This window comes from Trichosurus vulpecula, chromosome 5 (assembly GCF_011100635.1).
Source record: "Trichosurus vulpecula isolate mTriVul1 chromosome 5, mTriVul1.pri, whole genome shotgun sequence".
In the NCBI taxonomy this organism is placed as follows: domain Eukaryota; kingdom Metazoa; phylum Chordata; class Mammalia; order Diprotodontia; family Phalangeridae; genus Trichosurus; species Trichosurus vulpecula.
In genome coordinates, this window is record NC_050577.1 from 210,016,438 (window position 1) to 210,042,084 (window position 25,647).

The following is a 25,647-nucleotide window of genomic DNA, read 5'->3' on the forward strand; positions in this document are numbered from 1 at the left end:
GAAGAGACAGAGAAAGAAGAAATAAGAGAGGAGAACAAAGACAAAGGGAAAAAGAAAAGATAAACATGTAGAAAAAGGAAAAGGAGAAAGAAGGAAGTAGTGAAAGGAGAGAAAAGAGAAGGTGGGGAAGGAAGGAAGAAAGGAAGGAGAGATCATAAAAGTACATTAATATACACTTTAGAAACATCTGGATGGAAAAATTAAAAAAAATTTTTTTTGACTGAAAGATCTACCATCACAAAACACCAAGTAAGAGAGGTAAGCAGTTTCGTTTTTTAAGGTGGGTGCTTAAACAGACTGCCACCCTGAACATATAATAAAGTTCTAAGGATGTCTCCAATGACAAAATTTTCAAGATATGCATTACAACAAAGTAATAACTGATGAAAAAAAGCCTTCACAAAACAGAAAAGTTGATTATATAATTAAAAAAATTCAAATTTCTTAAACTGGAATAAAGAACCCTTATGATGAAAACTCTGAATAGTAACAATAGAAATATCCTCAAACTAAGATACACTGGAATAAATGGATCTAAAGATAGAATGAGATTCTTTTTCAATACAGAATAAACATGAATTTATGATAGAAAATTTCTTTCTAATAGTACTCTTTACATTACTATACCTGCTTGAGGATTTATCTTAGAAACAGTTTAATTATCAATAAACGTAAAATGTGAATTTAAAATTTCCTAGCTATTACTGAAGAGTATAGTAACATACTCAATAAACACTTGACATGATTCCCTTTTTATGGAGTTAGGACCTATAATTTCATCAGTGTAGAGAGCACCCAGGTAAAGAAACACCCTCTACAATGAAGAAACTGTTCTGCAACTTACATTCTTAGTTGCCTATAACACTGAGAAGTTATACGACCTGTTCAGGGTCAAAAAGGTGGGACCTTAACTTTTCTTCACTACGCCGTACTGTTTCTCAATACGTTCCTATATTAATAAATTTACCAAAGCCTTTGTTAATACTGAAATACCTGAGTTTCTTTCATCATCCTGAGTTTGGTAAAAGCCCTGGATTACCAGGGTAGGTGAGGTGAAAAAGTATGTCAGTTTTCAGAAGATAACTAATTTATTAAGAAGGAGTAATTATAAATTTGTATTTGTAGGCAATTCAGAGATTTTTCTCCAGCCCTCCACTTAAAGTTAATTTGATCCATTCTTCTCTAAATAAGGCAGATTAACTGAACCCTGTGCAATTACTTCTCTTTTTTACTCAGTTTAAAGCAAAATAGGTAATTTCTTCAGGAGCACTTTTCTGTTTGATTTCTGAGATCATGAGATAATAATTTTTTCCCCATAAATACTGAATGATTATATACTAGATACAGTCTTTATCAATACAGAATCTTTTGTGGGAGACCATGCCTCAAAAAGAAAAACAGATGTTTTAAATGCTATGAAGCATTTATAAATACAAAAAAGATTTCTAAAACTACAATTCTGTCAATTAAATACGTTCACAGAGGCTAAAATATAAATACCCTGAGGAAGAAAAATATATTTTAAATTTTATTTTAAAAAAAAAAACCAGTAATTTTTACCACTGTCTATACGAAACTGTTCTGGACACTAATAAGTACTAAAGAACTGTACAAATTGGTTAATCACCCTCTCTCGGTGTTGCTTTCCTTGTACATAAAATGAAAGCCTGATGTTAAAGGATTTCTCAAGTATCTTCCACCTCTAAGATTCTATAATTTTAAGTAGCCAATCTGAAATTTTTGATTTTTCACAATCTCTCTTCTGAAGAAGCTGTCAATAAACAAAGTCTCATAGCATCAGGAACAAAGAGTGGGTATACAAAATGTATGAGAAAATAACTGCTTTCAGAATGACTGTGTGTGTGTGTGTGTGTGTGTGTGTGTGTGTGTGTGTGTGTGTAAAATTATAAAGGGAAAAAGAGAGGAAGAGGAAAGAGAAGGACCAAGTACTTCAGAAATTTAAAAAATACTATAAACAGAATACCCAAATTTATTCACAGTAATAGTAGATGACCTAAAAATTAAGCCCAAAGTAAAATACAGCCAATACGTTTATCCCTACTAAAAGTTATTAGCAAGAGGAGAAAATATTCCCAAAGGAAGCTTTCAGAACCACATCATGGTATCAATTTGTGATGTTTAACAGTAACAATTTATTACTACTACTAATAACAAGCAATCACTTATATAGTGCCTTAAGGTTTCCAAAGCACTTTATAACTTCTATCTCAAAACAACACTTGGGAGGTAGATGCTACTACTATCCCTATTTTACAGATGAGGAAACTAAGTTTCACATAGCTATTAAATGTCTGAGGCAGGAACTGAACTTAAGTCTTCCAGATTAGCTACCGAAGTACTTCATAGTAACAGTTTTTTTAGCGTAAATTGATCAAAATTGGAATAGACAAGTTAACAAACTTTTAAAGATTTTTTTTTTGTCTAGTGCTATAATTTCTTCAGCTCAGGGCATTTCCAGTAAAGAACTCCTTTCATAATCGAGATCATTAACTTCTATGTAATTTAGAGTCTAATAGAGTAGATCAGGGCACTAAAAAATTAAGTGACTTGACCATGAGCAATTTGAAATCAAGTGTTTCTAAATAAAAGGCCATTCTTAGTATATATACCAGGCACTGTGCTAAGCACAGAAGATACAAAGAAAATTAGTAAAAATAATTCCTGCCTATCCCCTCTGGGGATAATAGCACTTAATTCCCAAGGTGGCTAAAAGAACGAGTTTATAATTGTAGAGAGTTTAACGCAGTGCCTATCACAAATAGTTGCTAGATAAAAGCTAGCAATGATGACTATGATTATTATCATTACTATTACAACTACTACTACTCAGGTTTTTTTAATTAATTGATTGATTGATTGATTTGTTTATTTATTTATTACAGCTATTACTATTCAGACAACATATACAAAATTAGGTACACAGGCTATCCTCAAAGTCTTAGTGCAATTTTAAATTTTAATAGCTTAAAATTGCACTAAGATTTTAAAGTAAATAGCTTAAAACTGTGCTAAGAACTCTGGCACAGCTTCGATACAAGATAGATGTAAGTGCCTTGATTTTTAAAAAATTTACTGATTCATTTATTCAAAAGAATACAGGTAATTTTTTTTTAAAACTCTGCTCTCTCAACTTTATCCTCTATTATAATATCTGTTTATTATAATTACAGTGAAAGCTAGGAATCTTACACTATTTTCCTTAGCACCAATGAATGAATCAAAAGTTATTTTTATAAGAAGTTATTTTCTAAACAGGTAACTATAGAAAACTCTGGATTATAATTGTGGTGATATGCTTTAATTCCTTCTGGATATAATAAGTTATTGCTTTTTCTTCAACTCTAACTCATACTGTCTTTAGTATGAATCTGAAATCTCAGAGTCACTGTTTAAAATATATGCATACACATACACACACACAGTAGTCTCTAAAAAGAATACAAGAAATAGGGTTAATAATTTGAGAGAAAGGATTCCTTCTCCAAGTACCAAGTCAAATCACAACACTTTACCTCCTTGAATTTTAGAAAGATTATCTCCTTGGGTTCCCTCTTCTATTACTTTGTTGTTCTTATTTTTTTTAACCTCAATGGTGTCTTTCTCTTTCTAGGTTGTTTGTCCTTTTCTCCCCAGGATAACTTATTTTGTCATTTGTGCTTTCCTTGGAAGCTGGGTTTATTAGGGCTGGGGTTACTTTAAATTGTTATTCCTGAATATGAAAATTGAAGATAGCATATAGAGATTGATGCCATATGGCATAACTTTCTTGTGTTTCTGTAGTCTGGGATTCTTGCAGACAGTTTAATCAGCTTGCTTATGTTTTATTTTGTTTTTATTAAGAGTTCTTTAAATGCCTCTCTTTTATTGAAGGTATGTCTTTTTTCACTGATGATTAATCTTGGAATCCTTTGCTTTATAGAACACACTATTCTATTCCCCCTTGCAGTAACTGGTGGGTACAGAATAGTCTTTTGTCATTCAAATTTCCTTTCCTTTATATGCCAAGGTCTTTCTCCTGGTCTCTCACATAATTTGTTGATGTGTCTTGGAGTTTGCCATACAGAGTTCCCCTCCATCAGGAAATCTGTGGATTCTTTTGATAGGCACTTTGTTTTCTGCGTTCAGAAGTTCTGGGCAGTTGTCTGTATTATAGCATACATTATGGTGTTCAAGTTCTTTGATTTGTCATGTTCTTCTGGGACATCTATGATCCTTCAGTTGTCTTTACACACCCAACCTTTGAGATCAACATGTTTTACTTATATAGAGATCATGTGTTCTTTTAAAGTTATTTCTTTTTGCTTCACTTCTATCTATCTGTAGTCCCAATCAATTTTTTCTTTTGTTTCTTTGGAGAGACTTGCCATCGTGGATTCAAATTTTCCTGTTCTGCCAATTATTTCTACTATGCAGAACAAAAATTTTACTCTTTATTTTCAGGAATAACCTACTGTGGTTTCATGCTCTCTTGGAATTCATAAGGTGCTCTGCCTCAGTTGCTGGTTCAATTTCCTTTGTTTTGCAATATACATTCATAGATGTGTGGACTCCTTTAAATGTCCTGGTAGCCATTTTCTCCTCTGTTTTAATATCCTTCCTGTTGATTTATCTGCTTGTACTCAAGGTTTTATACTGAGTGAGTTTTATTCCTTCTGAGGTTTTTGATAATTTCAATTATTTTTTCCTTATATTCCCCTACTGCCCACTTTCTCCTTCTTCTCTGATGGCAAAAGAGCTGTCTCTGCATCCTCCCAAAAGGGGCAATCCATTTTTCATCATCTCGAGTACTTGTTCCAAGTGACTTCTCCATGGACATAGCTGGTCCCAGCTGGATATCAGTCTCCTTTTCTTTGCATCTGATGCAGCCCCAATGCATGCTGGCACTCTTCCCCAATTCTTTCTCCTTTTTAAAATATCTGGCATAGCACTGTGAGAGGAGCATGTTATTTCAGGCAAAGCTCAACTGTATTTTCCTATACTTCTATCTCCTCTGCATTAGAAGATATGGGGTAGGCAGAATTGCATTCTGCTGTTTATTGCCACAGAATGGTATGATAATGGCAAGTGAAGAATGTGCTGACAGGTGTAGCACCAGCAAACCAATAGCTAAATGGATCCCAGATCACAAGTCCAGGAGTCAAGTTAGCTCCCCTACAGATCATGGGGGCTGGAAGTAAAGGGGTACTTAATGAGGGAGATAGGGATTACCCTTCTCTGATGTAAAGTCACCTCCTTTTATATAGATTTCTCAAATTATTTTACTTCTTATGCAAAATTCTTACTTTCTGGAATTTTCAGAGTTAGAAAGAATTAAAGAAAATAACTAATCCTCTCTTTTGTTCATCACATGACCCAGAAGTCCAAATCACATAAGGACCTTGGATAATGAGACTAGTAGATTCTTATGTTAAAATCTTTAGAATTAAAAATATATTCATTTTAAACCCTATTGCTCACTCTGCGCCAATAACTACATGTAGTAAATTGGGCCTTCTACATGGAGAAGCTATAGGGAAACAATGCAAGCAAAGGCACCAAAATGGGAAACTGTTACCTCACTACCAGCCCCGACAGTCTATCAGGGCTGCCAGCTCAACCCCTGGAATCTGTGCTCTGGAATCAGTTTAGTTCTCAGTTTGCTGTTGCTGGAGTCCCTGCTAGCACACCACTCTTTTGTCATTACCATACCTTCTTCTCTGAAGTTTCTATGGAGAGAAGCTTTATATAGACAGAGAGATTCCAGATAAACTAACCACTTAGATAGATGAGAAATGTTTCAGAAGCCTAAGAGAGGATAAGGTTCTGTGAGGTATACAAAGGTTTGTGAAAAATGTAAGCAATATTCAGAAGTCTCCTTGGATAACCTCTCTAATAATCATGGGAACCATGCCTTGGTCCCTTCCATTGCTATCTCTAGTGTTCCATTTTGGTCCCTGTAATATTAACTTCCTTATTTCTGTTCTTAACTGCTTTTGAGACTACATACATGTCTCGTTGAGTCTTAGTTTATCTTTAAAATAAAGGTGTCACTTTAAACATTTAAATTTCCTTTAGATTTAATATGAGTCTATGGATATAGGTCAATAAACATTTAAATCTAAACAAGATCAGATCCTGAGATTAGCTTTATAAACTTGTATAGTTGTCTGCTGATTCAACAGCAAAAGAAATCTAGAATAACCATAGTGTGGAAAGGGACCTTAAAGGTAATCTTGTCCAATCTCCAATGACTCCTTGGTGAAAGGTCACCTAGCCTCTAATTGAACCCTTGGGTAGTGTATTAGAAATTGTTCTTTATATTGAAGTAAATCTGCTTTCCAGTCCCCACCCCTCCCCCTGCCACTCCGCCCCATTATTCTTAATTCTGTTCTCTAGAATTACAAGTGTTCAAGAAAAGATATTTTGGTTGCCCTTTTTAAACTGTATTGGACCAAGAGGCCACACAGGTCACAACCATTAGTGATGGCTTTTCTTCAGTTTTGCCTGAACGTGAAAGCTGAAAATTACAAGTAGAGACTGATGCCATTTGACATGAGCTCCCTCGGCTCCTTTCTTCTATTCTTTAGAACTCAGAAAATCAGTTACCCTCTCTGCCTCTTCAAATCACAAAGGAGACATTTCAATCCTTATTCTTCACTAAATTCAAAGCTTCTATTTCCACCATTATCCTATTCCTCTCTCACTTCTTACAGGTTCTTTCTCCACCTGTCATCTCTGTTTCAAACCTTTAATTTTTCCCTCACCACTGGCCTCTTCAACTACTAAATATATTTCACTCATTTGGCTTCTGAGACACCATACTTTCCTGGTTGTCATTCTACTTCTCTAGGTGCTCCTACACTAGTACTTAACTCTCTTTTATTAAGGTTAGTATGCCCTAAATTTCTGTTCTTAAACCTTTTCTTGCTAACTTTCCCCTCTGGCAATCTCACTCACCCTTATGTATTCAAAACATCTATGCATATGACCCCTAAATCTTTATCTCCATCTCTAACATCTCTCTAGGCACACATGAGCAATGGCATAAAAGCACATCATCTAGATGTCTCATTAGCATTTCAAATTCAACATGTCAACAACCAAGCTGCTTATCTCTCCTGAACCTGCACTTCATTGTGACTACTATTTCTGTCAGTAGTATCATTGTTCACCTAGCCTTTTTTTTTAAATTTTATCACTTTTATTTAATATTTTAGTTTTCAACATTGATTTCCACAAGATTTTGAGTTACAAATTTTCTCCCCATTTCTACCCTCCCCCCATTCCAAGATGGCATATATTCTGACTGCCTCGTTCCCCAGTCAGTCCTCCCTTCTGTCATCCCACTCCCCTCCGCCCCCATTCCCTTTCCCCTTACTTTCTTGTCACCTAGGCTTTTAAAACTTCCATGAGATTGTCTTTGACTTTCCTGGACCACTCAAATCCAAACAGAAACAAAGCCCTATTGATGTCGACCACATCATTTATCACAGTCCCTTTCTCTACAGTCCCACTGAAACCAATCTATTAAAGGGCATCACCACTACCTTACTTAGTAATAGATGTTCTGGTGGGAACACCTGTATAAGCTATACTCCAATCCATTACTCATTCCATTGTCAGGATAATCTTCCTTCATATATATCAATATATGTATCTATCTATCTATCTATCTATCTATCTATCTATATATATATATATATATATATATATATATATATATATATATATATATATATATATAAATTGAGATTGGACAGATATTATATATCCAATGAATGTGACCTACAATTTCCCATTTTGGTGCCTTTGCTGACATTGTTTACCTATACCAAGAATGCGTTCTCCTTTCCTTCTCTATGCTTCATTAAGGCCTACTTATCTTTTAAAGCCCAACTCAAAAACTATCTTCCTCCAGCCTTTCCTCCATCAGTAATGACCTTCCCCAAACGCTGCTGACTTCACTGTGTCTAAGATATATGCAATTTTGTATATTATGGTTATCTCTGCATGGTCTTATAACTTTACCAGACTGTAAACTAAATGACAGCAGGGAGAAATATTTAAGTTAACTTTGCATCTTCCCCAGAGCTTAGAATGGTACTTTGCTCACCACAGGTACTTAACACATTTGAATAAAGGAATGTTCAAATTAAATGCAAGAAAGGCTAGAAAATATACAATGTGGAAGATAAATATTTGACAATGATAATACAAGAATACAGGAAATCATAGGTATTTTTATAATATGTAAAAGATTAGTGCTGGTGCCTACATCCTGAAAATCTAGGATATTGCATCATACTGACAGTAACCAAAATAATTGGACAGAATAGTTGGTTTATTTAAAAAAGAGAACCTGAAAGAAAAACACAGTATAACAAGTAATTCCTTTTTTGAGGGGTGGGAGAGGGGGCAGATGTAAATATTAAAAACTTATGGCAACACAATGAGAGGCGACAGAGGCCTGTTAATAAAAGGGAATGATGGTATATCGAATCAAGGTGCAAGGTCACACCAAAGGATGGTAGTCTATCTTCTACCTTCCCAGAGAAATTGAAAGCTCACTGATGTTAAGGGAAGGTGAGTGTATTTGACAAGCTTCAGAATGAAAGAACTCTCAAACCAGTCTCCCTCTGAAATCCTTGAAGATAAATCTTTACCTTACCCCAACCCAAGTGAATTCTACAAACTCTTTCTCACTGCCTCTAACCCCCCACACTCACCCCAAAAGAAAGAATCCTATATTCCACTGTTCAGCAGGCCTAAGAAAAGACCAGCAAACTGGGGAAAGGGTTAAGATCAAGGTCTACAGACACAAGGCAGAAATATTCATCTCAAATGTGCAGGGCAGTAGTGGGAGCTAAGGGAACCCAGATGATGAAAGACATAAATCTAGCCCCAGTTCAAAGTCTAAGCAGAAAACCTGCCTTCTAGAAATCAAAGGCTGAGCTTTTTATTCCAGGATAATGGCTTTGTGCTAGAACTGGGGGAACATGGTATACAAGACCCCACTGGTGGAAAGAATATAGATATTCTGAGTGACTTCTGCATATGATCAGTTAAGAAAGCATATTTTTCTAGTATAGAAGAGTAACTTACCAAAGATAATCTATCTTCTTTGCTGATAACGTATACTCAAACAACTTTTACAAACTATGACTTGGTGTCCTGAATTCAGAATTCTGCAGTAATTAAGAGATAATAGCCTTTGTAGCCTTTCCCAATTATCCATTCATCATTACATCAGAAACAATTCTTTTGTTTTCCTCAGTTCTACTCACTGTGTTCTAACTCCTAAAACTATTGCTCAATAAAATTAAGTGAACTTAATAGCTTTCTATCCAATTTTATGTTGCAATTTTAGAATCATGCTAGACCAATAGAAGGCAGCAAAACAACACAATCCACAACTCTTATTTCTAGTCCCAGTTTCCAGAAGGATAATGCTGACAGAAAAAGAACTTGCAAAAGCTTCTAAACTTATGATTCCAGGCATATATTCCCTTACGTATTTAGTTGAGATGAATATTATTCTACGACCTTTTGATCACTTTCTGTATCAATTCTGTATCATTAGTAATGTATGTGAACTAGGAGAAAGGAGGATAGAGAGAAAAGAGATACCCTAGAAACTGATGAAACCGTCTACTAAGGTATGAAGGGACTGCGATTTGTACCCAGGAAAGGGAAAACTTACACAGAAGAAATTAACAGATTGTTTAGAAATGCAAAAGCAGAGAAAATGGCAAACTCATCTAAACACTGGAGCCTTACTATAATGCTTTTAGATAAGACAGGCAAAACAAGGTTTGGGGGTTCTTTTTATATAGTTCAGGATTTAAAATAAAATATAAAGATAGTATCCAAGCAAACCCACTTTACACCAAATATTTTTTATTATTTTTTTTTTTAGTTTTCAATATTCGTTTCCACAAGATTTTAAGTTCCAAATTTTCTCCCCATCTCTCCCTTCCTCCCACCCTATGCCAAGATGGCATGCATTCTAATTACCCCTTCCCTCAGTCTGCCCTCCCTTCTATCACCCCATGCCCTTATCCCCTGCTCCCTTACTTTCTTGTAGGGCAAGACAGATTTCTATACCCCACTGCTTGTATATCTTATTTCCCAGGTGCATATATAAACAATTTTTAACCTTTATTTTTAAAACTTTGAGTTCCAAATTCTCTCCCCTCTTCCCTCCCCATTCACCCTCACTGAGAAGGCAAGCAATTTAATATAGGTTATACTGTGTAGTTATGCAAAACACTTCCATAATAGTCACACTTTACATCAAATTCTACTCTATGGTTTCTATAATGCTAGAAAAATATTCCAATACATAGACACTTCTCAACTACAACGATTCCAACATTTTGTTCTAAAATTCTGTTGCTATTTGAAATTTAGAAAATGCTTATTAGCTCATAAAAATGTCATAAGCAATGGTTATATTCCTAGGGCCTATAAAAGCTTTTACTTAACCGATTAAGCAGCTGAAATAGCATACATTTCTAAGTAAACACCAAGAAAAAAATACTATGATAATACTAGCAATCATTGTTTTACAAAAAAGAAATTTAAAAACTAAATTGTATAATCCTGTGAAATGCTTGTGCTTGAAATTTAGTGGAGACCCAATTCCTCCTTGAAGGCCATCTTATATACCTCCTCATAAGCCCACAGCAGATACTACTAAGTTTAGAAGTTGCCATCACTTCCCTACCTTGTGAGGGGTAACTTTCAACCAAAAACTTCATTACATACAGTACTCAATCCATTTAGGGCATCAGCTATACTTCTTTCTAACTCTAATTTGCCTCAAATCCCATGATATGCTTTGGGGGCCACTGGAGGGAAAATCTGGGAATTGTTAGGTCAAAAAACTTTCTCTCCATTGCCCCCAATTGTACATTAAATCCTTCTACCATCTCCCCGCTCAAACACTGAGGGAGCGATAGTCAAGTAAATTTACCTGGTCTGAGAAGGAATTAAAGAAGCATTAAATGAGACAATTTTTCTTAGTACTCACCCAAGGAAAAAGGATTGTCAGGTAGTAAGAGCACAGCCAAAAACTGAAAGCAGTGAGATGGCTGACCAAAGCATAAACTAGTATCTAGCATTTAGAAGAAAGGAAACCCAAGTAAAACAGACATCTACATAGGAAAAAGAAGTGATAGAGGAAGAAAAGGCCAACCTAGCTGCCCCATTTATAGCAGGCAAATCACACTATCTGCAAAGGGAAACAACTGGAGAGGAACTGATCCCTGATAGATCTTAGCTTCAAGAAGGAAGTAGCTAGAGTCCAATGAAAGCCCTGTGAGCAGTGACATTCAAGGCTTAGGGGAAAGCATATTCCTTAACTCCCAGAATTGCCCAAAGAACAGTGGCAAATCAACTTTTGGTGTGGCATTCATACATAATTTGAAAGGTAGCACTGACATAATGGAAATTAGAAAACTTAGGTTGGAATCCCAGCTCTGCCACTTCCTAGATGCAAGAAAGTAACTTTTTCTTTCCATGCCTCAATTTCCTCATCTAAAAAGTAGTTGTATTAGCTCACAGGGTGGTTTTGAGGAACAAATGAAATGTTATATTGTAAAATGCTACAGTAATGTAGACTATTATTTTAAATTCTACTAAGCTCATTACTATTAGCATGCTTCAAAGAAAGTATATGATCAAAGAAACAAAGGTATATATTCAGATTACATGTACCTAAAAATCTTCAAGCAAAATGTACTAATACACTGTTTATGCTATTGTAACATTTTTCTTACTGATGTTGTTTTACCTGACACACTGTGTTGCTGGTAATTATAGGAAGATGGAATTGCACCAATAGGAAGTTGAGGCTTTGGATTGCCTGGCGGTACCTCATCATCATCCTCCCCAAAGTGATGAACTTTCTCGTACTTTTCTAAATAACTGAAATGAAAAAAGACACAGTTAAGACTTTGGACATTTCTAGCATTTTGTTTGTTTAGTTCCTTTTCCATAGTTTCTGTTCTCATCATCAACTCTCTCTCCAAAAAAAAGAACTAAAGCTTTCTATTTTACAAGAAAAAATCTGGCATAAGAATGTCAAATATTGAAATCATTTTTAAAAATTCTATTCCCAAAGAGTTTTTAAACAGCGAGGTGAGGAGGCAAATAAAGACTAAAGACATTATCACATATATAAAAACTGGTACATTTTATGATTATGTATATTTTAAATATGTAATACATCAACAGATCTTAAATAAGGAAATATAAACTTCACACACATTTTACCTACTATTTTGTTATATTATTAAACTATAACCATTGACCTACTGAATAGATTGACCTGAAATTATCGGCATAAAAATTTTGGTTTAGACCTATATTCACCATATGGGCGACTCTTTCCCCACTACTGTTAAGAAACAAATAACCCTTGTCTGCTGTTTAAGCAAGTTCTGGAGAGCATAATCCCATTTTAGGTTATCACCATAACTACCCATAGTCTTTAGTACATTAGCAATTACTGAAACCAGAGGACAGGAGGATAGAGATGCTGTCTCTCTATCTGGTGATAAACTAAAATAGAGAAAGGTTAGCTGCCAATATACCAGGGTAGATAAATATAGGGAAGTTTTACTATGGACTTTAAAACAACAAGGACAATACTGTGACTAGCAAATAACAGTGACACACTAGAGACCACTAAAGGTAGCCCAAAGAAACCAAAAGGTAAAATGTCTACTTGGGCCTTCTTTGTACAAACATACCACGAAGAGCATTAAAAAAAAAAATCCTTAAATTCCTGTCAACTCAGGAGAATTTTCAAAGAAGTGTTCAGAAAAAGTCCATTTTTGATGAAATCCTAAAAGCTGATAAAGGCATGGTATGACAGAGAAATGAAAGAGTAAGGACCAGCTTTTGAAGGAAGGATCCTAATGCTCCCCAATGGACACCATCTGGCTTTATTCTATTCTGCTTGGAATTTTACCCTAAGACAAAACCTATAAACCCTGAGATATTCTTTGGGGTTCTAGAAAAAGAACTTAGCAAAAAGTAGAATTTGAGTGGTTATGAAAAGCATCTATACAATTTTGAATAGGAATGGCTGTTGTATTTTATCAAAAGCTTTTTTTCCACATTTAAGATTTCTGCTTATATGAGATTATGTGTTTTCTGTTTGTTATTGATATAGTCAATTGTGTTGATAGTTTACCTAATATTGAATCAGCTCTACATTCCTGTGATAAATGCTACCTGGTATATGACCCTTGTGATATATTACTGTAATCTCCTTACTAGCATTTGATTGAAAAATTTTGCATCAATATTCATTAGCGAAATTGGTCTACAGTTTTCTTCCTCTGTTTTGGCTCTTCCTGGTTTAGGTATTAGCATTGCATTTGTGTAACTAAAAGAATTTGGTATAACTCATCCTTAACCTATTTTTCCAAATAGTTTATATAGTCTTGGAATTAATTGTTCTTTAAATCTTGAGTAGAATTCACTTGTGGGTCCATCTGGCCTTGGGGATTTTCCTTAGGTAGTTCATTAATGGCTTGTTCAACCTCTTTTCCTAAGTAAGATGGAGTTATTTAAGTGTTCTATTTCCACTTTTGTTATCTGGATAATTCATATTTTTGCAAACATTCATCCACTTCACTCAGATTGTCAGATTTACTGAAATATAATTAAGCTAAATAGCTCCCAATTATTGGTTTAATTTCTTCTTCATTTGGTGGTGAATTCACCTTTTTCATTTTTGATACTGGTAATTGGGTTTTCTTTTTTCATTCAAATTAACCAATAGTTAATCTATTTTATTACATTTTTTTCATAAAACCAGCTTATAGTTATATTCATCAACTCAATGGTTTTCTTACTTTCAATTTTTTTAATCTCTCCTTTCATTTTCAGGATTTCCAATTTGGTGTTTAAAGATTTTTGATTTCTTCTTTTTTCCAGTACATTTTAGTTGCATGAACAATTCATTAATCTGCTCTTATTCTATTTTACTAATATAAGCATTAAGAAATATAAATTTTCCCCTAATTACTACCTTGGCACATCCCATAAATTTGGTATGCTGCTTAAATGTCACTCCCTTTAATCAAAATTATTGTTTCTATGATTTGGATTTGACCCACCCATTCCTTAGGATTAGATTATATAGTTTCCAATTAATTTTTAATCGATGTTGTCATGGCCCTTTATGGAATGTAATTTTTATTGCATTACGGCCTGAAAATGATGCATTTAATATTTCTGCTTTCCTGCATTTCGTTGTGAAATTTTTGTTCAATGTTTGTGTAGGTGCCATGTACCACTGAAAAAAGGCATATTCTTTTCTATTTCCCTTCAATTTTCTCCAGAGATGTATCATAGCTATCTTTTCTAAAATCCTATTCACCTCCTTATTTCTTGCTTATTTTGTGGTTAGATTTATTGAGTTGTGAGAGGGGAAAGTGGAGGTCCTTCACTAGTGTAGTTTTACTGTCTATTTCTTCCAACTCACTTAACTCCTCCTTTAAAAATTGGATGTTACATGATTTGGTGCAAAATGTGTTTAATAATGATATTGCTTCATTGTCCATACACAGCAAAATGTAATTTTCTTCCTTTTTGCTTTTCTTCTTTTTTCATTCTTTTGATTTTGTTTGACTGATTCTTGCTGTCTAATGGAGTCATTAGCTTCCACTTGCCCAACCGTAATTTTTAAGGATTTTCTTCATTGAGTTTTTGTACCTCCTTTTTCATGTGGCCAATTGTACTTTTTAAGGAATTGTTTTCGTCATTGAATTTCTGTATATCTTTTTGCATTTTTTTACTTCCTTTACCAAGCTGTTTACTCTTTTTTCATGGTTCTCTTGTATCATTCTCATTTCTTTTACTAATTTTTCTTCTGCCTCTCATTTGATTTTTAAAATCTTTTTTGAGCTCTTCCATGAGTACTTTTGGGTCCTTACACCAATTCACATTTTTCTTTGAGGCTTTGCATGTAGCTTATTTTTTTTGAACACTGTTGTCCTATTCTGAGTTTGTGCTTTTATCAGCCCTGTCACCATAGTACCTTTCTCTGGTCAGGTTTTTTTGTTTGTTTCTTTTCTCTCATTTTTTCAGCCTATTTCTTGACTTTGCACCTAGTGTGGAGGGGGCATTGTCTTAAGCTTCAGGTTTTTCATGTTGCTGTTTACAGAGTTAGTTCTGGGGGTCTCTAAGTTTTCAGTTCTTCTGAGGTGCTATGATTACAGAAGAGGTGTATTTACTGCTCTCCTCACCTGTGTTCTGGTCTTTGAGTGACCACAAGAATTTTTTTCTGCCCTGGACCTATGACCAGGATCCCCACTCTCCTATGGCTGCATGCTCTACTTTGTTAGTGCAACTCCTCACCTCAGGATTGTGATTCAGATCCCTTTTGGGCAATACAATAGCTCTGCACCTAGTGCCAGCAGTATCCCCTGCAATCTCCTTCAGACCAGTTGTCGAGACCCCTTCCCATCTGTGTTTATCATCCATACCATGCCCCTTATCTGTGAGTTAGGTATCTGCCTCTCTCTCTCTCTCTCTCTCTCTCTCTCTCTCTCTCTCTCTCTCTCTCTCTCTCTCTTTCTCTCCCCCCCCTCCCCTTCCCCCCACTTTCCCTCCCCCCCCTTCTCCTACCTGCCCCACCCCCCACATACATATATACACAGACTTTTTAAAAGTGACCTATTTAGCTCTCTGGGGCTTATTTCTCACCTCTATTCATCTAATTCTGAGATCTCTATATCCAGCCCCAATATCTCTTCTGAACTTCAATACTCCATCAATAACTGCTGATTAGACATTTCAAACTGGATGTCCAGGTGGTATTTCAATTTCAGGCCCAATCTAGAATACATTTTTTCTACTAAACCCTTCCCTCTATGGAACTTCCCTATTTCTGTCATAGGTTTATAACTTCAGCATTATCCTCTACATACTCTTCTTCAACCCCACACACCCAATCAATTTCCATTTCTTCTTCCTATGCCTTAAAGGGCCTCAGATGTATCAAATGCTTGAGGTATATATTTCAAAGACCTTTGTAGAATATACACTTTATATATGACACTATGCTGCAAGAGATTTAAATATGTTTTAATGAAAATCAAAGAGAGTCAGTATGATGAGGTGCCTAAATAGCCACCCTTGGAGTCAGCAGGTTAAGGGTTCACATTTCATCACTGACATATATTGACAGTGTGAGGTGTAGGGTGTGTTCAGAGAAGACTAGTACCTCTGGTATGCTGGCTCCTGAACCCTTTTCAGAGCTGCTTTCTACCTTTGGTGTCCAACTGTTGCACCTAACTCTCACCTGTGGCTCCAAGAAGCAATAGCATAACACAGCAGCCACACCCTAGTAAACCATTTTGGCAGACAGCTAAACCAGGTTGAGGGTAACTGAGAGGGCTCAAAAACATTGGTGAGTTAGGGGGCTGTCTCCTCCAAACATGTGAAAACTTCCCCTTGTGGAATGGGCAGATGAGAACAATTTGTTCCGACAGCCATGAAGGCAGCTGAAGCTAGCACTATGCCTCTTAAGCCATCACCAGTAGTCTTCATTCTGTCCTCCCACTGGACTGTGATAACTCTGGAGGAGAGAATGAGGCCACCAACTTCATGCAACTCTGCCTCATTTAAATCCAATTTACAAGTAAATCAAAAGACATCACCCATGCCATTTTACCACTTTACCTATCTCAAAGTCCTGTGGTGACAGGCAAGTGATGAAGCAACAGGTGCAGATACACTGGGAGCTGTAGCAAGAATCCTGCACCTAGGTAGCCCAGGCCATAAGTGTTTCTCACTGAAAGCAGCAGTGGGATTTTGTCTGAGCAACCTTTTAAGTACTGCATTGCTCACTTCCTGCTGTGAGGAAGGGGACAGAAAAAGTACCCTAAAAATTGTCTGCTTACTCAACACTGGTTACCGCAGCAGGCACGGAATCCCATTCTGTGGTTGAAACACACAAAAAAGTACAAAAACATCTAAAAAGATGATTCCAATTACTACCAGCCCATGGAATGGGCACACACTTACAGACAACACAAATTTCAGTAGACCTGAAAGATGAACAGTTCTTGTTGCAAGAGAACTCAGCAGGTATGGCATCCAAATAGCAGCCCTGAGGCTGGCAAATGAAGGCCAGCTTACTGAAGTTGGAGCTGGATACATGTTTTTCTGGAGTGGCCACAGTGAAGGAGAATGCCGTGAAGCTGGCATAGGAATTACAATCAAAACTAATCTAGTCAACAAGCTTACATACTTACCAGAAGAACTGAACAACGGGATCATGACAATGTGACTGCCGCTTGCCACTTGCCAGAAAATTTCACACCACCATCATTATGAAGACCTGGAGAGCCTTATCATCAATGTGCCAAAACAGGACAAGCTTATAATTCTGGGTGATTTTAATCCTAGAGTAGGCTCAGACTACCACATTTGGCAGGGAGTATTAGGGAGGAATGGAGTTGGAAACAGCAACAGCAATGGTCACTATGGAAGGCTGGTACATCTCATGACCTTCTCATAACCAACACTGTCTTCTATTTACCTAAATGCAATAAAACTTGGTAAATGCACCCTCATAGCAAACATTAGCATTTAATAAACTATGTGACTGTAAGGAAAAGAGAGAGACAGGATGTGAGAGTGACAAAGGCAATGTGTGGCACAGAGTGCTGGAATGATCATAGACTTATCCTCTCTAAGCTAACTATTTGCATTCAACAAAAGCAGCAGCCCAGGGCAAAATGACTACTGGAAGAACCAACAGATCAGAGCTCTTCTTTGAGAGGGAACAGTTTGTTGCTAACTTGGAGGGAAATTTGAGCCAACACACAGCTGGCAACAGTGGAGCGCAGAAAAGGAGTGGGCAGCTTTCAGAGATCTGGTGTATAGCACTGCATTTGCTCATCTAGATCAGAACAACTGCAAATACCAAGACTGGTTTGATGAAAATGATAGGGAAATTCAGAAGCTACTAAATGAAAAGCTAGAACTCCATAGGGCTTACCAGCAGGATATTTCATCTATCTCTAAGAAGGCATCATTTAACTCCATCAAAAGTAAAGTACAAGCAAAGCTTAGAAAGATGCAGGATTGTTGGCTCAGTAAGAAGGCAATTGAAATTCAGTTTTATACTGATAGTAATAATCCAAAGTGCTTTTATGATGCCCGCAAGGCTATTTATGGGCCAAAGACCTATGGTGCATCTCAACTACTCAGTGCTGATGGAGCCACATTGATTAGTGCTAAAGACATGATCCTGGAGACGGACTGAGCACTTCCATAGTGTTCTCAAAAGACCATCAATCAATGCTGAGGCCACGAACCGTTTACCTCAGGAAAAAGTCAATCCCTCCCTAGCTGAAGTTCCAACTGAAGAAGAGGTTTTGAATGCCATTAGACTCCTTTCTTGTGGCAAAGCACCTAGTGCTGATTTTATTCCAGCTGAGATTTACAAGGTAGGGGATCCATTGCTCATCCAAAAGCTGACTGAAATTTTCAGGGTTATATGGCAAGAGTAGGCTATCCCCCAGGAGTTCAAGGATGCCTCCCCTGTTCATATCTATAAAGGTAGAAGAAATAGATTGTCCTGTGAGAATCACAAGATGGGTCTCCCTCTTAGTCATTGCTGGCAAGATTCTTGCCAGCGTGCTCCTCAATAGGTTGATCCTTCACCTGGAAGATGGTTATCTACCTGAGAGCCAGTGTGGCTTCAGTAAGGGCCAAGGAATAGTTGATATGGTATGTGTTGACCGACAACTCCAGGAGAAATGCCAGGAGCAGAACAGAGGTCTCTACACAAGGTCTGTAGATCTGACCAAGGACTTTGATACTGACAGCTGTGAGGGCTTATGGAAAATTATGTCAAAATTTGGTTGCCTGGAGAAGTTCATCAACATTGAACATCAATTTCATGACAGCATGCTTACTCAGGTTCTGGATAATGGACAATGCTGTCATGCTTTCCCAGTCACCAATGGAGTGAAACAAGGCTGTGTGCCTGCTCCCATGCTTTTCAGCATGATGTTTTCAGTCATGCTGTCAAATGCTTTCAATGAAGACAAACATGGCATCAAGGTCAGCTACCACACTTATGGTAAATTCTTCAACTTTAAAAGACCACAAGCCAAGACCAAAGTGGAGGGAGTGTTGGTGCATGATTTTCTGTTTGCAGATGGTTGTGCACTCAATTCAGCCTCTGAAGCTGAGATGCAACAAGGTACAGATCAATTCTCTGCTGCTTGTCCTAATTTTGACCTAACAATTAACACAAGAAAACACAGGTGCTCCATCAGCCACCACCACACCATCCATATGTGGAACCACTGGTTCCAACAAATGGAGAAGTTTTGAATGCTGTGGATAAGTTCACTTACTTTGGTAGTATACTTTCCAGGGATTCATAATGAAGTTGATGCATGCATTGCCAGAGCTAGGTCAGTGTTTGGGACTCCCCGAGGGAAAGTATGGGAGAGAAGAGGTATTAGACTGACTACCAAACTGAAGGTCTACAGAGCCATTGCTCTGACCTCAGTGTTGTATGCCTGTGAAACCTAGACAATCTACCAGCGCCATGCCAGGAAACTGAATTGCTTCCATCTGAATCGTCTTAGGAACATTCTGAAGATCATCTGGCAGGATAAGGTACCAGACACTCAGGTCCTTACTCGAACTAAACTGCCAAGCATTCAAACTCTACTTCAGAAAGTGCAACTCTGATGGGCTGGCCATGTTGTTTGAATGCAAAATGTACACTTGCCAAAAAGACTACTTTATGGAGAATTTACACAGGGTAAGTGTTCACATGGTGGTCCGAAGAAGGGATACAAGGATAGTTCCAAGGTCTCTCTTAAGAACTTTGGAACTTGATTGTGTGAGATGAGAGACACTGGCACCCGACTGCTCAGCATGGTGTGCCCACATCAGAGAAGGTGCTGCGCTCTATGAGCAAAGCAGAATTGAAACAGCTCAAAGGAAATGTGGGATGCACAAATTTAGATAATCCACTCCAAATGTTAACAGACTATTTGTGCCCGACCTGTGGTAGAACATTCTGAGCTCGTATTGGTCTGATCAGTTACTGCCGGACACACTGAAACTTGACTCTAGCATGGTGATGTCATTTTGGTCCTCTCCAAGAACAACGGACAACAACTAACCAATACTGACTGTATGACTCTGGGCAAGTCACTTAATCTCTCAGCACATCAGGCAATTCTATAAGAATCCAAGTAGAAAACCATGCTAAACAGAATTGGTCAAGAGAATTTCCTCAGCTGAGAATTCCCTATACCAATGAAGTTGAAGGTCTAATCTATGTCTGATTCCTTGTCCTTAATAAAAACTTTACAGGTAAAAATTATTGAAAAAAGAAAAGCTGAATTAAGGTTCCACATTGGGCAAGTTAGTAAATACAATTATTGCCTTATGTCTAACATATGCTAATTGGAATTTAGGGTTTCTTCAAGATTTGTATTATTTGGTGTAGTATACATATTATGCCATAGGAAAAACATTATTCTGGCATTTATAAACTAATAGAAGCATATAGAAACACAGTGTACTTCTTGTGTATTTTATATAGATTTTTTTTATTTCTATTTCATATTTAAGGCATAGTATAAACTAGGGATGGGGAACTTGAGGCCTGAAGGCCACATGTGGCCTTGTAAGTCCTCAAGTTTGGCCCTCTGACTGAATACAAGCTTCACAGAACAAATCCCGATTGGATATATATGTAGGTAGAAAGTGACAGGGCCAGGATTCAAACCCAGTAATTCCACTAACTGTCACAAAGCACCTTGATATGGCAACTACATGGGCCAACTGGATGACTTTCCACATAGTGTGATATACAATATGATATAATGTAATAGTGTGTTTTTCTATGCAAACATTACTTTATGAAAATAACAATGTATAACAACTTTATCACCAATTATAAATATATTTGCAGAGCTATCAAAAGTATACTTTCACAAGAACATATTAAAATAAATTTCAGCTGTTAATCACTGTCTAATCTAAGTCTAGTATTTTTCCAGAATTTGGAAAATGCATATTGAGTATTCTCTCATATTTACAAACTATTGTGACATATATACCCTGCTAGTACTAGCATTAATATTTCTAGGTTTCAAGACAGTCTTGTTCCAAATATTTCTTACTGGTGGTTTTCTCCCATTTATAACTGTCTGCTTAGAATGTATATGAAAAAAGGTATAAATTTTCCTTCTGAAACCTAGCTTGCAATCTCATTCTCCATTATGACTCCTGTGCATCATTTTTTTTTTTGCACAAGGAGAAATTGCCTTTTGCTACATGTTATTTGGGGCCCTGACCTAACAAACACAAAATTAGAGATTGCCACTCCTTATACTGCATGATTCACCTGGGACTGGATAAAATCTGATGTCTCTGGCAACTATCTCATATTATTTACCCACTCCTCCCAAATGTTAGATGTAGTATACAATTGGTTTTCTTGGAAATTTTAGAAGGAGTTTACATTTTAAAACTTGTACTCTTAAGTGGGATATATGCTTTTTTCCCTTCAAAATTTGCATTTCAAAACACGATTAGAATTAAACAGTTTGCTAATAACAATTAAACAGTTATTTAACGTTTAGGGCCTTGAATGAGATGGTACTCTTGTTTTTTGAGAGTTTTTAATCTTGTAGGGGAAACATGAAGAATACCTTATACATGTACATATGTATTTGCATGTATGTCTGTGACCAGTAGCCATCCCTTGGTAGCTAAGTGGTTACAGGATACGAACAGAAATGAGAGTGATACAAGAAAACCATGAAAAACAAGTCAATGACTTGCTAAAGGAGACCCAAAAAAATACTGAAGAAAATAACACCTTAAAAAATAGACTAACTCAAATGGCAAAAGAGCTCCAAAAAGCCAAGGAGGAGAAGAATGCCTTAAAAGGCAGAATTAGACAAATGAAAAAGGAGGTCCAAAAGACCACTGTAGAAAATACTGCCTTAAAAATTACAATGGAACAAGTGAAAGCTAGTGACTTCGTGAGAAATCAAAAAAGTATAAAACAGAGTCAAAAGAATGAAAAAATGGAAGACAATGGAAGACAATCTCACTGGAAAAACCACTGACCTGGGAGAATAGATCCAGGAGAGTTAACTTAAAAATTATTGGACTACCTGAAAGCCATGATTAAAAAAAGATCCTAGACATCATCTTTCAAGAAATTATCAAGGAAAACTGCCCTGATATTCTAGAACCAGAGGGTAAAATAGATATTGGAAGAATCCACCCATCTCTTCTTGAAAAAGATCCCAAAAGGAAAACTCTTAGGAATATTGTTTCCAGAATTGAGTATTACACTTATGAAAATAAATGATGTTGAAAAATAAAACAGATAATACAGCACATTTAACTCCCAAAGGTTAATTTAAGTTTATATACAGTTGACATCCAAATGCCGCAAAAAACATAATAAAAGTAATCATCTATGTCATCAGACTAAACTGATTGACCTTGATAATGGCAGATAATGCCCAAATGAAGATTCAACTTGCCCTGGCTCACAGAATCATATACTTAAAGCTGGAAAGGACATTAAAGGTTGTCTAGTCCAAATGCCTTGAAAATGAAGCCTAGAGAGGTTGACTCAAAGTTGTTTTGTCTGTGCATACCATATTAGATAGTAACTGGATTCGCATTCATTATCAGAGCAAATTTCCTGTATTATTCTTGTTTTGATTATGATTTATTTTCATTTTTAAAAGTAAATATATTTATGGGGGAACCCTACTTGAAATCATCCAAAATTCTGGCTTTGTACTTCACTACTAACCCATGTGTTTAGAAAACTCAGCAGTAAGGTATGCATGCAAAGCTTTATTCCTATCAAAATAATAGGGGAGAGAGAAACTGGGCTGAAGAAGAGGGTTGGGGGGAGTATAAGGTGATATCAAAAAACTAGAGTTGTAGGATCTGAGCTGTTACTCTGGCTCTGCTATTAACTAACTGTATGATCTAGGACAAGTCACTTCATCTCTTTGGACCTTAAATTTCCTTCGCTATAAAATGAGGGAGATAGGGTAAATGAACACCAAAGTTCCTAAGATTTTATGAATCTGGTGATGTCTTACTGGTCTTAGCTAGATTCATTCTCAGATGACTTACAAATAGACTAGTCCTATATTAGGACATTCCACAAACTCACATTTTGTTAATATAAAACTACTGTTACCACGAAGATAAGTGAGACTTTAGGGGAGAGGGGAGGAAGGATCAAACTTTTTCTAAACTAAAAGGCAAAAAACAAAAAAACTAACCAACAAACCCAAACTCTAACACATAAATGTAAATCAATAAGAACTAGTGCAGAAACAGAAAGTCACTTTTCTAAATTCAATGACTAGATTCCCTGCCTGAAAAAAGTAATTAAAAGGTATGAAAATTAGCAAACGGTGATGAAAACCCTAGAATTAGAGAGAAGTTTAATTCATGCATCAGTCCAGGGATATCTAACAATCTTCTCCATTAACTAATGATGATCCAGTGTGTCATATCAGAATAACATTAAACATACCTTTCTAGTAAACCCTCACAGCAATAAAAGAATAAGAAAAAAATGACATCCCAGGGCACACCATCTACAAATATTGTAATCAAAATAAAATAAATATACAGATAGAAATTAAATTTAAATATGACTATAAATCAGTCCTATGTTTGATTTAACAAATTCAATCCAGGAAATATTTAGTGAGCAACTACTTTATCTATTGGGGTGTATAAGGTATTCAGGAGGACTAGTACCACTTGTGTGAGGGCTTGCCAAACCCTTTACAGGGTTGCTCATCTATCTTTGATGGCCACCTGATTTACCCAACTCTCACCTTCGGCTCCAAGAAGATGTAGCATGTGCAGCAGCTGAAGCCTGGTAAAACTGTCTCAATAGACAGGCTAAACCAGGTTGAGGGTAAACGACAGGCCTCAAACCTACAGGTGAGTAAGGAGATGTCTACTCCAAGCAAGTGAAGATCTTCCCCAGCATGAGTGGATGAGAACAACTTGTTCCAGCAGCCATGAAAGTGGCTTAAAGTAGGTGCTGGTGGAGCGCTTAGAGCTTGTTCAGATATCAAAGATGCCAAAGTCATTCACTGCATCCAGTCATGTTGACTTTTGTCTTGCTACTGGACTTTGATGTCTCAGGAACAAAGAATGAGACTGATGAATTTGTACAGCTCTGCCTCACTTAAATCCAAATTATGTACTCCCCGATGTCACTATCCTCTTCTAAAACAAAGGACCAAGATCTACAATGAGGATAACAATGATTACTCCTATTGCTGCTGCTGCTACACCTATCTGAACAAATAATGCATAAAAGGTTATCAATCTATCTCCTTATATAATTTAAACCATCAGGCATGCTTCTAAGACATGAGAATGCTGTTTACAAGATGGAGCTTAGGGCTAACTCTGCAGTTACAGCAAAAATCAGTGACACTGATTTGAAAGGTATATACACTGTGTGTGTGTGTGTGTGTGTGTGTGTGTGTGTGTGTGTACACATACACACCAAATCTTGAAACAAGCTGGCAAGTCTTCTAAACTACATACAAAAGTGGTACTGATAAATATTTGTATCAATCTCAGTTTATGGTTGCCACTTCATTTACCAAAGTCTTTTCGTTAATTAAATACTTTTATCTTTTTCAAAAATGAAAAATAATTATGATAACTCAGGAATAGAAAGAACCAGAGTCAGTCATTTTGATTGGACTGATTCTAAAAATAATATATGTTCTTAAGGTCAAGAATTTCTTTCTAGAGAGCAACCTAAATACTTCCCATTGCAAGTTTAAACCCATTCTATCTTACCTATCAGGAGACACTGAGAAAACCAGTATAGTGAGTAGCTTCTCTAAGAAATCGGGAGGCATATTAATCGCCATATCTATAAATATGTTATACATCTGTTATATAGATGTATATTTATACATAAAAAGATATTAAATTCCCATCAGGCTTTTCTTCTTTAATCAAGCATGTATTTGGCTCCAAAATGGTAACACTGTAGAATATTTCAATTGAGAAGTACTTAGAATATGTATGTATATATGTATAACACATTATTAGATGTAAAAATACACACACGTATTATAATACAAAATATACATACAATGTTACATATAAAACATAATATATTATATGCATATTACGCATTATAAAGAGATTATATATATTATAGTCTTTCACAATCTATAATATATAACATATACATAACACATATTCTAAATACTTCATACTCTTAACTACTGCATAATCTATATAGATATATCGTCTCGGAGGGGATAAATTATACACATCTGAATATAATATATAAACAAGTTAACTTTGGGGAAGAAATACTAGTAGTTCAGGGGACAGATCTGAAAAGAATTCATGTAGGAGGCATGTGAGCTGAGCTTTAAAGGAAACGAGATTCTAAGAGGCAGAAGAAAAGAGGGAGTGCATTCCAGAAATGGGAGACAACCTGTACGATGACATCAAGACAACCAGTTTGACTGGACATCAGTCTGTAGAAAGGGAAGTAATATATACTAAGTCTGGAAAGGTTAGGTTGAAGTTGGACTGAACAGAGGA

At 36.3% G+C, this 25,647-nt stretch overlaps 1 protein-coding gene across 1 annotated transcript in view; it reads right to left on the reverse strand.

The window, feature by feature from the left end:
- ARID2 (AT-rich interaction domain 2) overlaps positions 1–25,647 on the reverse strand; it is a 236,290-nt gene that overhangs the window by 96,096 nt on the left and 114,547 nt on the right. The window contains exon 4 of the mRNA XM_036759335.1: positions 11,795–11,928. Coding sequence (XP_036615230.1) covers positions 11,795–11,928 — 134 coding nt within the window. The remainder of the gene's footprint in view (positions 1–11,794; positions 11,929–25,647) is intronic.